This window comes from Sesamum indicum, linkage group LG4 (genome assembly GCF_000512975.1).
Source record: "Sesamum indicum cultivar Zhongzhi No. 13 linkage group LG4, S_indicum_v1.0, whole genome shotgun sequence".
In the NCBI taxonomy this organism is placed as follows: Eukaryota; Viridiplantae; Streptophyta; class Magnoliopsida; order Lamiales; family Pedaliaceae; genus Sesamum; species Sesamum indicum.
In genome coordinates this window covers 8,548,028-8,563,767 of record NC_026148.1, presented here as the reverse complement: position 1 = coordinate 8,563,767, position 15,740 = coordinate 8,548,028, and the positions used below count along the sequence as shown (strand labels likewise).

At 36.4% G+C, this 15,740-nt stretch overlaps 4 protein-coding genes and 1 non-coding gene across 5 annotated transcripts in view; 1 reads left to right on the top strand and 4 right to left on the bottom strand.

The window, feature by feature from the left end:
* LOC105160344 (heavy metal-associated isoprenylated plant protein 9) overlaps nucleotides 1-265 on the bottom strand; it is a 1,781-nt gene extending 1,516 nt beyond the window's left edge. Inside the window, exon 1 of the mRNA XM_020693154.1 lies at nucleotides 134-265. The gene's annotated coding sequence lies outside the window, so the exon portion shown is untranslated. The remainder of the gene's footprint in view (nucleotides 1-133) is intronic.
* LOC105160264 (IAA-amino acid hydrolase ILR1-like 5) lies at nucleotides 2,735-5,568 on the bottom strand. Its single transcript, XM_011077574.2, has 5 exons — nucleotides 5,117-5,568; nucleotides 4,775-4,900; nucleotides 3,780-4,094; nucleotides 3,391-3,519; nucleotides 2,735-3,229 (listed from the first exon to the last, which is right to left on the bottom strand). Exons 1-5 carry the CDS (start codon nucleotides 5,462-5,464, stop codon nucleotides 2,840-2,842), a joined length of 1,308 nt encoding a protein of 435 aa, XP_011075876.1. The 5' UTR covers nucleotides 5,465-5,568; the 3' UTR covers nucleotides 2,735-2,839.
* On the top strand, nucleotides 5,685-5,771 carry TRNAM-CAU. Its single transcript is given in 2 exon segments — nucleotides 5,685-5,722; nucleotides 5,736-5,771. It is a non-coding gene; the product is annotated as a tRNA-Met (tRNA).
* Nucleotides 6,418-10,274, bottom strand: LOC105160262 (NAC domain-containing protein 62). Its single transcript, XM_011077572.2, has 6 exons — nucleotides 9,883-10,274; nucleotides 8,995-9,275; nucleotides 8,072-8,395; nucleotides 7,613-7,981; nucleotides 7,023-7,487; nucleotides 6,418-6,936 (listed from the first exon to the last, which is right to left on the bottom strand). The coding sequence occupies exons 1-6, from the start codon at nucleotides 10,046-10,048 to the stop codon at nucleotides 6,670-6,672; spliced, it is 1,872 nt and encodes a 623-aa protein (XP_011075874.1). The 5' UTR covers nucleotides 10,049-10,274; the 3' UTR covers nucleotides 6,418-6,669.
* LOC105160263 (uncharacterized calcium-binding protein At1g02270) lies at nucleotides 11,225-15,180 on the bottom strand. The gene is made up of 10 exons (XM_011077573.2): nucleotides 14,716-15,180; nucleotides 14,358-14,462; nucleotides 14,159-14,264; nucleotides 13,338-13,558; nucleotides 13,174-13,250; nucleotides 12,969-13,077; nucleotides 12,762-12,887; nucleotides 12,340-12,450; nucleotides 12,142-12,249; nucleotides 11,225-11,960 (listed from the first exon to the last, which is right to left on the bottom strand). Exons 1-10 carry the CDS (start codon nucleotides 14,860-14,862, stop codon nucleotides 11,724-11,726), a joined length of 1,347 nt encoding a protein of 448 aa, XP_011075875.1. The 5' UTR covers nucleotides 14,863-15,180; the 3' UTR covers nucleotides 11,225-11,723.

Genomic DNA, 15,740 nt, shown 5'->3' with positions numbered 1-15,740 from the left:
TGATCAAGTGTATTTAGTTGTAAAAAAGATGAGCAGAAATAATTCTGACAAGAAATGAAAAAGATTGAGTACTAAAAGAAGAGGAGGAGGGAGGGGAGGTCTATTGGAGAGAATCAGCAGCATTTATATATACCTCCACAAACTAGTATTTGAGATTGTCAAGGAATGGACGGTGTGGATTTTTATGCTTAAAGCAGGAGTATGTGATGGCAGAGCACATGCAGGGAGGAGGAGGAGGATACCCTCTTCATTATTTCCTTAATCTTTTTTTGTTTTTAGTGTGTGTATATATATTAACCTAATCATAATTAGTTGGGGAATGGGAATTTTTGGCCAACTTTACATGATAACCGAATTTATGCGTGTATTGTGTTTTAGTTCAACAAATTAGTGGCCTAGATTTCAAGAATTAAGGTTTGGTTTATGTCGCTCTTGGGACCTAATAATTACATTATATGTAACTAAAATTATGATTGATGTAACAACTACACGACTATGTAACAGTAATTAACGGGGGGTTTCTTAATTTGAGGGTTTGATCAGAATATGAATACAGGGGTAGGGGTGATCTAGCAAATACTAGAGTGTCTTGAACATTCTTGGAATGAAACTGATCAACCAATCTCATTTAATCTTGCATTGATTTGGAACCTTTTTAATAACACGTTTTTCATGGATTTCCACAGCAGAAGAATAGTTTTAATTTTATGTTGACTACTCCTGGGAACTTGAAAACTTGGGAATTCCAAAAGTGCTGGTAATTTGCGTGTAACCATCTAGTTGGACTCACATGCCCTGTTTCATCTCACATCTTACCACTTGTGTTTTTTTTAATGAAATAAAGGGTTTATTTCAATTGCATCTACAAGACTGCACATGCCTCCTTTTTATAAGATTTGTAAATATTTTTTCATTATTCTCCCTAATAATGTATAATGATGGGTCATCCTTACCTACCGATTGGATCAAAATGAAAAGTTGTTTGATACCTAAGTGGAGTAAAGATTGTGGGTTCCCTACATGTGATATTTCCATCACCTAATTTACCAAACAATAACAAAGGGGGTGTAGGGATTGATATATTATGTGGGTGCCCCCTTTCTCAATTTCCATCACACATCCAAATCAAACTACAACTTTGATGGTAAAATTGAAAGCTGAATTTCATACCCCAATTTGTCACTTTGTCATCGTTAGTAAAGCCTTTCCCATATTGTAATAATGCTGACAGGATTAGCCCACTTCTTGCGTGGGAATGACTCAGCAGATATTTCCACCTACAAAGGTTACACTAATTTATTTATCTGATGAAATTGATGTCTACCAAAAGACAACATCAGCATGCAATTCTGCCAAAAAGAGGTTTTCATTTATAGCTTGCCCCTATATATATATATGCTTAAGTACTTAATCATAACAGGGTTGTCTTCATTAATCAAGAATTATCATGTACTTAAGAATTGATTAAGAGGTTCCTGTTGGTAAGGGGCCAACTGTCATTATGAGAAAGTTGGTTGCATAATATTGCTTTCTGTCTGTGGCTGAAAAAGCAGTCAAAAGCTCAACCACCCATTTTTCATCATTGGTTTTCCTTCAAGAACAGGGTTTACATGATTTCAACTATTAATTACTCCAGTACTGTTGTTAATATATGAGTGTAAGTAACTAAGAAATGTTTTTTTATTCAAATCAAGTTCGGTAGAATCAAACTAATAAGATAAATGTATTATACTTGTAATGTAAATGATCATTTTTTTTAAATTATATGTATATCAATTATACAATAAATATATTACACTTATTATATAATTAATTTAAATTCAACAAATCTCAACCACCGTAAGAATTTTCATATATAATCAATCCCTAGGTGAAATTCGAGCATCAGGCTTATTAGTGCATTGCTTTCCAGCTGGAATCTGGGATTTAGTTGGACAGGGTACATGAATGTGTCTTCAAAAGTGAAAAGTGTTCCTGTGAAAATCCTGGAGAGAGAGAGAAAGAGGAGAGAACATGCATGGGCATGGCTATGGATCTTGTGGCTTTTGGAGTCAAATGTAGTACAAGGTGGTCTTTTCTTGAATCTTTTTAGTCAAATAATGCTCTATTTAATATGTATATATATATGTTTCTGGGAGATTTCTTCTAAACCAAGTTCTATGAATATTTGAGTGCATTGAATGTATGGAGTATGGAGAGAGGGAAGCATGGATCTCCATGTATTTTCCTGTCCTTATGAGTGTTTCTCAAGAAAAGGTCACCCAATCTAATTTATTTTATAACCTATGAATGAATTTATAGAGGAAAAAAGATGAAAATCCCAACTTAATAAATCATCTGAAATCTGATCGTCTATTGTAAATTTTCATTCTCATCTTATATTTCACATCACACGTACGCAAAACGGACATAGAAATATTGTCGTACTGCCCTGTCTATCTGCATCCATGCATTTCTCAACCATAACTATGCACAAGTACGTTCTGTTAGAGATGTAATTCAAAAAGAAGTCGAACTTGAAACACTATTTTGAAAGAAACATACACGCAAATTTCTTTCTTTCTTTTTTTTTTGTTTTTCCCCTGTACATACGCACACATTCAATGTTCAAACATAAGACGTCTTGTGTTCGAATTATTGGCTTGTCCCACTTGAAGACTAACATACACGCAAATTTCTTTCCATCTTTTGTCCGCTGATCAAATGCGGATGGGATTCTTTCTGGACATACCAATGGGACAGAAGATAATTGCAGGCCTATGATAATGAAGTGTGTGTGAGATAGAATTGCACGTACACAGTTTTTACACTTGTAATAGTTAAAACATGAAGCAACCGACTAAATCTCTACAGTAAAATCAGAATGATCAAGACCTTTGAGGTAAAATTCTGCAACAGCAGTGTGTAAGGCTGCTCCGATTGGAAGGACATTCTCATCAAGAAAGAAATGCGGGGAGTGAGGAGAGTGAATGGAACCTACTTTCTCATTCCTGATCCCAATGCTGAACATTGCTCCTGGAATCACTTCTTGGTAGAAGGCAAAGTCCTCGCCAGCCATCACCTTTGCGGCCTCCTTGACATTCTCGGGATCAAGCAGAAGGCTGCCAACCCTCTTCACATGTCGATGTAATCTCTCGTCATTCACACAAGCTGGATATGGAGGGAATTCCTCTTCTTTCATATTAACATATGCTTTACATTTGTGCACAGCTGCCTGTCCTTCGAAAACCTATGAACTCAAGCATATATAAGTTTTGACTATTTCGTACTAAAATCCTCTACATCAAAATTATCAATTATAGATCTCAGAAAAAAGCTGATGTTCGTGGCATATTCATATTCTGCAGAATATAAATCAAAGCTCAGTATGAAAGGTAGAACTAGAGCTACCTCTTTCACCCTCTGCTGCAGTCGAAGCAACCCTTCAGTTGTAAGACTCCTGAGCGTGCCCCCTAGTTCGACATAGTGTGGAATTACATTTGATGCCGTTCCACCTCGGACATATGTAACAGAAAGCACCTGCAATCATAACTCTCACTGTTCACTTTTTGCACTTTCTATTCACAAACAAGATTTTGCAAGGAACAGAAGCAGCATTTTAGGAAGAAATTATTAAGAGGCACAGACCAGATTTACAGAAAAATGAGGAGAAGTTTTGTATTTTATGCTTTTCCGCAAATATATAGTACATATGAAAAGGTATTTTTCTAGTTGAGATGATTTCTCAAGGAAAGGAAATTCAAGGCACAGAAAGCTGAAAATGGCTGATTATGGCATACTTGACTATGAAGGGGATCTACTTCTCTTGACACGAGTTGTTGCAGTGCCAAGATTGCAAAAGATGCAGCGAGTATTGGATCGATGCTACTGTGGGGTTCTGCAGCATGCCCACCTTTTCCTACTATTTTGGCTTCAAAAAAGGATACTGCAGCAAGCACTGGTCCAGGAATACTTGCTATACTTCCCGTTGGATTTTCATAATCAATATGCATCCCAAATATTGCTTCTGCATCACCAAGAGCACCTTCCTTTATCATATAGGATGCGCCAGCACCTCCCTCCTCGGCAGGTTGAAAAAGAAGTCTCACAGTTCCCTTCACCATCCAAAGGAATACATCAAACAAACAACAAACCAGTTAATGTTTGATCGTTTCTGCAAGGTGAAATCTTTTACCCCTTTCCTCCTTTCATGCGTACAACTTGCTTCACTAATTTTTGTTGTATCTCTAACAACCTCAAATCCTGAGATTGTGGGCGAAAATAGTTTTTAGGGGAAAGAAGATTAATCATAGAGGAATGATAAGACATTCTGCTGATGCTGCATAATAAGAGCTTTTTATTTTCTACTACAAATCCTTCATCTAATTTTTGCTGCCTCACCAGGACGTAGAAGGATCCGCAAGATTGTGAGTTAGAAATTTGACAGCCATCTTTGATCAACTTTTTCTGTAAATTATAGTTTCACGCCTCAAGTCAATGCAGACAATGAAGCCAGTATTGCATATATATCCCCCATTTATAAAAACTCAATTCTCCTTGTAACGTTCAGCTCTCTAAGCACACAATTCTCTCAAATCAATCTCATACAAGATACTGTATACACATCTAATCAACATTATATAGACACCTTACAACTCCCAGAGTAAGAAAATAAACAATAGCAACACAAACAGAGGGAATAAATGACAAAAGCATCAAACACCAATCACTTTGAATGAACTTCACAGGATAAAATCAACTTATCTCCACACCATTTTATCCAAATTAAACCAACCTTAAACTTGTTCTTCCTTTGATTGAGCAACTTAGCAGCACCAAGAAGCATTGTAGTATGAGCATCATGCCCGCATCCATGCATTACACCATCCACTTTGCTCTTGTGCTCCCACTCCACTAGCTCCTATTATACAATCAAACAACACATATGCTCACGAAAATCATCATACTAAAATGTCGATTATCTGTCATGCCAAATAGAAAGAAAAAGCTTCAATCTTCGATATCAAACAAGAACACATAATCCAGAAAAAATCAAACTTTCATCCGACATGATGGTATAAAGAAAAGAATTCAAGTTTTATCCAAAGCAAGAAAACCCCGTTGTAGAGAGTCTGACCTGCAACGGAAGAGCATCCATATCAGCTCGTAGAGCAACAACGGGTGGGAGACCCGACCCGATTTGAGCGACCAAACCCGTTTTAGCAAAAGGGTAATCGTAAAAAATACCAAGTTCCTCGAGTTGACTGCGAATCAGGGCACTAGTGTTGAATTCTTGGAATCTAAGTTCTGGGTTTTCGTGGATTTTCCTTCTTATTGAAACCAACCAATCTTTTTCTTTATGGGCTGAGCTAAGAATCTGCTTTGCATATTCTTGTTCGTAACTTGTCCCTTGTGTCGGAGTATATGTTATACAAGTAGCGATTAGTATCAGCAAACAGGATATGAAGTTGGTCTCTGGGAACATTTTTCTTTGCTCGTTTCTTGTTCTGGTGAGTACACTACAATTAAGTACCGTGTGCAATCGACTATTCAAATGTACGACAGAGTGAACAATCTTGTCACTGAACTTGCCAAATATCTGATTATTTATTATGCGAAATGAGCTAATAATAATCCACAGTGTTTTTTTAGAATCGAGTTCAACACAAATGTCATATTGAATAAAGTGCCTATCCGTGATAACCGGGGTGGTGGCGCAGTTGGCTAGCGCGTAGGTCTCATAGCTTTATAGAGTTATCCTGAGGTCGAGAGTTCGAGCCTCTCTCACCCCAAAATGATGATGGGTTTTCTTTTGCAATTGAACTGACTCCATGTCCATTGGCCTCTCTAAATTGCAGAAGGATCTTCTGCTTGCTTACACTTAAAACCCGATTCAATAATTAGCATACAAAAACAATTTCTAGCTACATCCTAACCATCCCATTTTCTTACAACTAGCAAACTGACACACTCTATTAAATATTTAAAATAATATGATAAAATACTTTTATATTATTATTAAAATTAATTAATTATATAACAAATATGGTTCGTAGAATAAGGTTGGAGAGAAGAAATAGAAAATATATGTCTGAAGAAACATCATGGCATTGACAAAAGAAGAAGAATGGATTTTGAAAACGCTCTTTACATTTTTCTTTTCTTTTAGATGGGATTATCTAATCAATAAATTAAAGATATGATGAAATTGTCTTTGCAGAAAGCCAATAACAATCAGCTCATTCTAGTCCTCGATTTTGCCCTGCACTCTCCAGCAAAACTAATCCTCATCAAACTAACGTCTTAAGAAATTGCTGCAAATGATTCTCTCTCCAGTTAATTTCTTCCCTTAATATTCATAAGAAGAGAGAACCCACGCAATGTTACTTCTACCATCCAGATAATTATTTACAATAAAAAAAAAAAGGAAGACTACAATTAAGTCTCTATAAAGTCACTAAATATGTATTATATATAGACTACATAGTCAGTTCCTCCCGATTTCAATAACATTACATAACATGTACAGATGATTCTGCTCTGAATACATACATACATATATATATATATCCATAGCATCAAGCAAATTCAGAAAAAGCAACTAACGCGGGTGTTAACCTACCCAGCTAAAGACCATAAACACTCGAGTCCTATACAAAAAGAGCACGGTTCCTTTCTAGTTAGTTTTATTCAAAATATAGAATACCACACAGCAACAAGCATGATGGTGAGACTGGTCGCCACAAGTAGCTTTGGCATGTAACAAGACGATGAAACTGAAAGTCTTGATGTCCATCCAGATCTCAACAAAGGAACGTCTTTAGGTTCTTTATCTAGAAAATCACTTTCAGCTTTAAAGCTTGGGCTTATATCATTTGATTGTCCATCTTTATTTGCTTCATCAGAAGTTGATTCCTTCAATTTATCAAGAGCATGCACAGTAGTTGCTTTGTCATCCTGCAGAAACCAACACTACAAAATTAGAATCCTCAAAACACGTATTCATATTGGTTGATACACCTGAAACCACGAAGATATCACACCTGAATCGGCTCTCCTTCATGGATTATTTTACTGTCAGTCGACTCATTAGGGAGGCGGCACTCAACAGGTCCAATTTGAAATTTCTTCTGCAGGCGAATTCTTCTAGGAGCAGTTCCTTGTGCTACAGAGTTTTGGATGCTAGATTGATTTGGAATCTGACGAGTTCTTATCTTAATTCCAGGTCCAGAAGTGGCGTCTCCCAATGCAGGTCTATAAGCACCAGCTTCTTCAATATTTGACAGGTACGGGATCTGATTGCTAGCAGAAACAGTTGTGAAATCATTTGGTACTTTGAAACTGTTATTTGCAAAATCCAGGCTTCTATGGCCATAATTATTGCCAAAATGAGAATTGTTGACACTTTGTTGTACAGCAGCCATATCAGAAGTAACTTCACTCTGGAATGGAGACTCTTGCTTGATATTTTCCTCAATCAACTCACATTGTAAAATACTTGGTTCAACCTAAAATAAACATAAGATTAACACACGGTCAAGTTTGAGCATGCAAGTAAATATACATCCCTCAAAAATATATTGCTAGCAATTAAATGGCTAATAATTGCCCAGCAAGCAATTAAATGACTTACATTTACATTTCTCTGCGACACCTCACCCTCTGATTCACTATTTGAGTTACCATCATTTACCAACTGATGCATGTTAATGTGCTTGGCACTATCAATGGATGATATAGAATATATCCCACCAAAGCTCTGCTCATCTGGATCAATAAGAACCGAGTCCAAGAACTCATTAATATCAGAAGCATTTGTTCCATATTGAAAAGGGATATTGTGTTGACTGTTGTTGATGTCACCAGTAAAGCTGCTATACAAGTATTGATTTCCTAGCTCCGATTGCATCTGTGAATGCAATGGAGAGAAAATTTTCCAATCTGATGTCTCTTGCAGGGGTGGACAAAATTCTCCCAATAATTTTTCAAGCTCTGGATTTGGCTGAATAAAAATAGCAGCCAAAAGAAAAGGTTTGCAGTTAGTAAAATATTAGTGACCTGAATGTATGGCAGAAAGTTAGGGTTCACTCACTGGAATAGATGTTGTGTCTAATATGTTGTCTTCCACCTCATCAGCAATGCAGCTATTGCTCTGCCAATCAATAGGTACAGGAGCCCCCTCAACCATAGCTTGCTCGGAATTTAAATTTGGACAGCTTTCGACACTCGATGGTTGCATTTCAGCCAGGCCACCAAAAGTGGGAGTAACTGATTCAGATTGTTCTTCGTCAGCAGAAGGTTTAACTATGGTAGGAGAAGAGACAATCTCTTCAACTTCATTGCAGTTTGAACTTTCAGCAATCTCATCTTGTTTCAGATCAGTCTTTTTAAACAGGCGGCACAGCACAAAGGCACCCTAGAAAAAGAAATAGTCATGTTAGTAATTAGGAAAGGAGAAACCCAAAGCATACTACAGACACCATTGAATTAACTAGTTGTAATCTACCTTACTAACGCAATCAACAAAATATAATAGTGTTCTTCGAAGGTTCAAGATTAACTGTCAATGCATCCGAGAACAAAGGCAGTTCCTTTCGTAATACCATTAACTATACAGATTCATGAGGAAAAGAACAAAAGGACCATTGACCATTTAAAAATTTCTGGATCTGTTAAGCATCAAGTTGATCGAAATCACAATACAATTAACGATATTAATACGAGGCAGACTACAAATTAAAGGGCCTGTTTCTTAAAATTTCTGCTAGTATATTATACAGAAATGTTACTGTAGCTGCTAACTTCCAATTAATCACCATAAACGAAGTAAAATTGCATATTTGTTTACTAACATGTAGCAGTGAATTGCTCAGCTTCAAAGGCTATACATTGCCAAACAATTTTACCAAGAACAGGAAAATATTTACTATAACTATGCACAAACTAAAAATACAAGGCCTACAAGAATTGCCAACACCCTAATTTGAAAATTAGAGGCATATATTTATGACCAACCTGACCAGGATGGGTACCATCCAGTGACTTATCGGTAGCACGATATTCATGTATCACCCAGTTAGTCCTCTTGCCATCAGGTGCACGACCAGTGTAGAAAACTAAAGTCTTTTTCATCCCAATCTTTGCTCCCTTCCGGGAAGTTATGTTTCTATCCTTACCAGTTGCTTTCCAGTAACCTTTTTCTGTTGCCCGGTTCAATCTTTGACCATTCTGATATTTCCGATCCTTAGGGCAGAAGAAGAACCACTCATTGTCAGTAGACTCTATCACAGACAAATCTGCAAAACATAGATAAATAAAAATTCATAAGCATCTGCAAATTTATAGCCAATGTTAGCTTGTAAATACCACTAACTGGAAGTAACACCTTTAGATAATTTATAATGAGAAAAATACTATGTGATTATGAACTCAAAGATGCTAACAGGTAAACCATCAAATCCACAGATATCCAAAAATCGCTTAATTAAGCTATTAATCAGAAACCTATTCACCGTACTAAAAAAAATTACTTGTTATCAGATGACAAATTCGGAAATTAGAAACTATCATAACCTTACCTATCAAATTCGTGCTGCATTATGAAAATACCGAGCACAAGAACACATCTCTCAAAACTTTTAACTCGAAAGCAACCAATGACTATTTAAAGACGCTTCAGACAAAAACCCTAAGGGAGATCAGTTCAACCCAATCTTAACAACCAATAACCCTATTCCTACAACCTAGCTAAAATTAATTGCACCTTACTCAGAGAAACTCCAGTAAAAAGTGATTTCTTTTTCTCCAAAAAACCAAAAAGAAAACTTAATCCCAAAAAAAGAACATAATAATAATAATAATAAACTCTTAAATGAGAACTCCAAAGAAAAAATTAGAACATACCAGGCAAATCCCAGGGCTCCCATTTACAAACATCAATTTCACGAATAACACTGACTTCTTTGTGACGGCCATTGATTTTGAGCCTCAAATAGTGATCGATCAGCTCCTCGTCCGTGGGGCGAAATCTATAGCCCACCGGTAAGGCTTTCACCGGAAGCACAGCCATTGACCAGACTTTTTTTTCCACAAAAAAAAAAAGAAACAAAAAAGAGAGAGTTGAGAAAAAGTGAAAGATGGAGAGTGATGGTAAAAAGCAAATATATTTAATTTATAAGACAAAGAAACCCTAGAGCTAAAGAGGGGTTAGATTCAGGGAAATTCAGTGGGGTTTCAAGATATGGAGAATTTGAGAGAGAGAGAGAGAGAGAAACAGAGAGTGGAATTTCTGAGAAAGTGTTGAAGATTGTACAAGACCGGAGCGGACGCGTTCAAATTCAGTGTATATACCGTGTCAGACCGAAATGTCCATTTTGCCCTTCAATGTAGTTGCCATTTTCTTTCATTTTAATTATTAATAGAAAAAATTGGATATACAAAATAAAATAATATATATAACAAAAAATATTACATAATTTTTATTTTTTGAAAAAATAATGATAAAAGAAGATAAGGGTCTAATGTTGAAAGTATAAAAGAAAAAAAAACAATTAAAATTCATATTTAATTTTATATTTTGAGAGGTGTGGGGAATGAAGGGAAAGTGGAGAAGGGTAGAAGAGAGTCGTAAGGAGGAAGCTTGGAGCAGTGGGACTCTTAGTCACAGACCCAATCATATTTAGACACGTTTGCATCTGATGTATTGCTTTATTTTTTTCTTTTTGGGCTCCATCATCATTTTTGTTATTAATTTTTTACCTTTGACTTTAAGAATAATAATAAAAATAAACAAATTCATCATATACAAATACAATTTTGTATATTAACTCTCTCACAACAAAAAAGCCAAATCTAAAGCGGTAATCAAAAATAAATTTAGGGCACAAGGAATCTTTTTCTTTTCTTTTATGTCTCCCTAATTTGTGATTTATTAAGTTGAAGAGATTGGTAAACCCCACCACCACCACCCCCCCTTGCCCTTGCATTCTGGGAGATGTCACCATCTCTCTCTCTCTCTCACACACAATTCTGTCCTCAACTTTATAACATAAGAAACTTTTTTGCATCAAAGTGTAAGTAAATGTTTAAAAGAGAATATTACACCTTTTACAATGGCTTTTTAATGGCTAATTTGTATACTAATACTAATATATCCCACTCACTTTTCTAAAGGTTCTGCAAACAATGTGTGTCTAACATTCTGTTTTAATTATTACTTTGAGCTTCTCAAAAATCATATATGGCATTGGTCATGTTTGTGTTAAAAAATTTACTACTAGTATGAATACATCATAGTCATGGCCACCCCCAAAACAAATGTAAAATAATCAAGACTATATGCATTTCCACATTTTGCACACCACTTCTTGAAATTCAATTATATGCCCATGCTTTGCAAACAAAGGAGCAACCCCACTACACTACAAAATCTTCATTCCTATCCACATTTCCACAACTTGTATCTTTCTCATGCTTCTTCTTTTCCATTCTATTATGTACACCACCAGCCCAAAATCACAAGCATTGGCGTATACGGCTCCCCCGTTGCATTAGCAGCCACCACAGATGTCAGAGGTGAACTGTTCCCAGGAGTTATATTTCTATTTGGCTTCCTAGCTTGCAGCGGATCACCTCGTCACACATCTTCTGCTTTCTGACTGCTACAATGCAGATATGCAAAGTTCCTCAGCCCCAGAGTTTTCCTCTCCTACCTCATGATTGATTCCAGCAGCAATCACCAAGTATCAACAGGTTAGTCGAGAGCAAGGCATACGCAGCGGTGAAAAGACCACGGTGAGTCGAGCATGGTCAGAAAGAGAGTAATTTTCAGGCCACATCCCTTTCTCCACTTCTGTCGGGAAGAGAACTGCATTCTTGACACTGAATCCAATAGTTTGCTCCGTTTCGTTCATGACATCATCCCAAACCTCGTCACCCACTTCATCTCTTTCCTCAAACCATGAGGCGTTCCATATTTGTTGCTGCAATGGCATTATGATAATAGAAATATAAAACCATTTCTTCTCAAGTATTACGTCTTCATAAATTAGATAAAGCCTTTCTAGTGATATTTCGCCTCACTACTTTACCATATACCAACTAGCGAAAACAAAAATAAAAACGGAATAACTCAAAAGATAAAACGAGAGTAGCATCTCATACCTTAAATTCTTTGTAGTCAACTACACCATTTCCATCAATGTCCGCCTGCACCCATAGTTCTTGTAGCTCTTCAGCACTCAGTCCATTACAATGACCAATCAAATTAAGCTGTAGGAATTCCAAGAAAATGTGTGTGATTACCATCTCCCGGAAAATATACAAACTAAGACATTAGAAAAAATAGAAAATGCTGCCTACCTGTCGCAATGCTTCACAGAAGCCCGAGTAGGTGATGTAATCACCTTGGCTATCAGTCTTTAGAAAAACAAAGGCATCATCCTCAGTCAGTGAGGCTCGCCTAAGCTGATACTGTAAAGACAAATACACACACTTTATATTGAATGAACAGGTAATATGTAAAACAATCACAATCAGTGCAATATCATCATGAATTCTGCTAATATGTTATTCTATAAGTTCATGAGAGCACAATACGCAACAACCTTCCCTACTGAAGGTGTCATCAATTTTAACACCAAAAATAATTTCTGAACAAAAATAGGATAATCCAAGTTATCTAAGGCTGTATTGCAACTGGAGGGTGATTGTCAAGGTATCAAGAGAAAACATCCATACCCTTCTTCTTTAAGAATCACGAAAAATTAATTCAAATATCTCACCTTGAACATCCCAAAGACTGCTTCACTCCAACTAGTTTTAAGTAATTTCCTGTATCTATTCGGATTGAGAAGCCAGATAAAATCAACGCCACAGATATTGCCACGATGGTTGCGGTGGCTCACCCACTACATAAAAGCCCATGGCATCAGAACAAATTTATGGCAAAAATGAATATCTAAAACAAATTATAAGCAAGAAGTCATTACTTTATGAGCATCTGCATCAGTATACTGATGAGCAGTGTCATACGATGACACAAATCCCTGAGATCTTAGAAATTTGTAAACATGACCCCTCTTGCTCCCATTCCAGTCACTGGAAAAGTCAGAGAAACACAACAAATTACTTGAGTTTCCAGTTATATTAGCAAGGAGACCTTTCAAATGCCAAAAGAAAAAGTAAGAAACATACCCGCAAAGTAAGATTGGCAAGGGATTCAGTTTGTTTTCCTTTTGATACGATTCCACATAGTGCAATATTTTGTAGACCTATCGTGTTAAAATATCCAGCAAGTTATGTTACCTAATAACATCAATGATTCAGCGATCAGATGCTTGGTATAGAATTTAGCATACCTGACGCAGCCGCTCCAAGCACAAACTTGAATTATGCGGAAACAATAGGTGTGTATTCACTATAAGAAGTTCTTGGCGAACATTACTGTTCCGGCATTGTGAAAAGGGTGCAATCAGCTCAACATGCAATAGCTGAGCAACACGGTCTCCAAAATCATTGAAAAGCAAGCCACGGTGGTTGATGACCCTAAAATAGTCCTTGTGCAGAGCAGTCAGCAGACCTGTAATGTATAACATCTTATGTTTTTTCGGCAGAAATATTAACAAAAAACGGTCATATATGAGAAAGTGCAAATTTCGCAAAGTTAAGATAGTAAGTTGACACAAAAAAAAAATTCGATGGCAAAGTGTAAAAGCAGGCATAGTTCGAACAGGAATATATAATTTACCCATTGTTTTTTCCTCAAAGAAGATCCAACTTCAGTTTGACAATGACGAAATATACTTCTTCCCATATTACTTTCTAGATGATCCTTCTAAAAAGAATTTATTCCAACAAAATCCCTAATTACATCCACTACCTTGTGATCCCCATCTCATCCTGATCTACCCCATACCAAAAATTCCAACCACATCTGCAATGCAATTGGAAGTATTAGCCCGATAGAGAGCACCGAAAGGTGATTCTCGAGGGAACAAGAAAAGTATACCAAAGAAAATTCAATGGTCAAATTTGACATATCCGAATATAACACAAGAAAGGGATATCCTAAAATACAAATTGGTGCTTCTATTTGAATTAAACAAGATGTGTAACAGCATAAACTAAAATTGCTGCATGTAAATGTTGGTAATCCTGTAAAGAGAACAGTATAGCATACCATCACCACGATTATTCGTCCTGGCAAGCTTGAAATTGGTGTAACCAGCATCACCAAGTCTCTTATCATAAATACTCACCATCTCTTCATTCCCAACCCAGAATTCCTGCAATAGCCCACAAAACAATAACATCAAAGTTCACATCTTTATTCAGAAAAACAGCCTACAATTAAATCAAACAAGGAAGTAGGCCAAAACCTGAAGACAGATGATGGAAGATCTTTCACACAATAACCAATCCAAAATCCTCTTGTTCCTATCCAGCCAATAATCTTTAACATCACTTTCCCTGTAACTGGGATCCTGCCACCACCCCCGCAATGCACATTACGAGAAGCCCATAAAAAAATCAAGATTTTGCAAACGATGCAACCCAAAAGATACATGGCAGTGAATCAAATTATGCCAAAATCTACAACTTCACCAAAAAAACAAGGACCTTTGCAAACAAACCGTCCAGAAAACAATAAAGCAAGGTTTTTTGAACCTAAATCGAGATATATTTGAAACAAAAACGAGTAAACCAACAACTATTCATGCAGTTCCAAATAGTTACCTCATGATCGAGTCTTTTGTAAATAGGCGCAAGAATATTGAACGTTGTGCAAGAAATACAAGTGGGATCTTTAATCGATGAGGCTATTGCATAACTGCCAATTCTTGACACCCTCCCTTTGTTTAATCTCCGGTTCTTCCTCCCCATTGACAGGCAAAACGCGTAGTCGATTCCCCCAGCAGGTGGTATTATTGAGAGGTGAAGGATGAAGAGAGGAGAGAAGTCAAGAGAAAACGCCAAAACAGAATGGAGGCTTCTCCTTGGAGGGAAAACCTGTTGACTCTTTTGGGAGTGGCAATGGGTTCGTATATATTGTATGGCGAGGATTAACGCAAAGTTGCTGTGGTTAAGTCAGGATGTCTGGAGTATATATTCGAGGAGAAGAGAGAGAGAGAATGAAGCAGGGAAGGAAAGAGAATCGAGAGAGAGAGAAAATCGTCGCGTGTGTGTGATTTTGTGTGTTTATCATTCTTAGTCTTGTGGGTATTATTTATTGCAACTTGTCTGCAAAGAGTAATATACCCTTTTTTCTCTATATTAATTTTTCTTTTTTCATTTGACGGTTAATTAAGAACACAAAATAATAATAATAATAATAATTGAAAAAATTCATATAAAATAAAAGTGCTGCAAGTGCGCCACCAATTTTTGGAACAACACGACGGCAGCACTCCTTCAGATTCTTCATTCTCTTCTATATTATTAATTAATTAATTAATTAATATTACAAATAATATAATTAATATTTATGATTTTTTTGGACAATTAAACAAAAATTTATCTAAAAGCAAGTAAAAGTAAGAAATGCCTGAAATTCATAGTGTAATTACTCTCTCTCTCTCTCTCAAGTGATAAATTAAATTTGCAATTCTAGTCAAAATTGGCTTTTTCTTGCGGGGGATCCCAAATTATAGGCAATTATATGGCGATTAGATAAAATCGAATCCACACAAATTCTGTGAAAATTATCTCATAAGCATAGAATCATTCATAGATTTGGTGGAGGATTATCTTCCAACAATTGA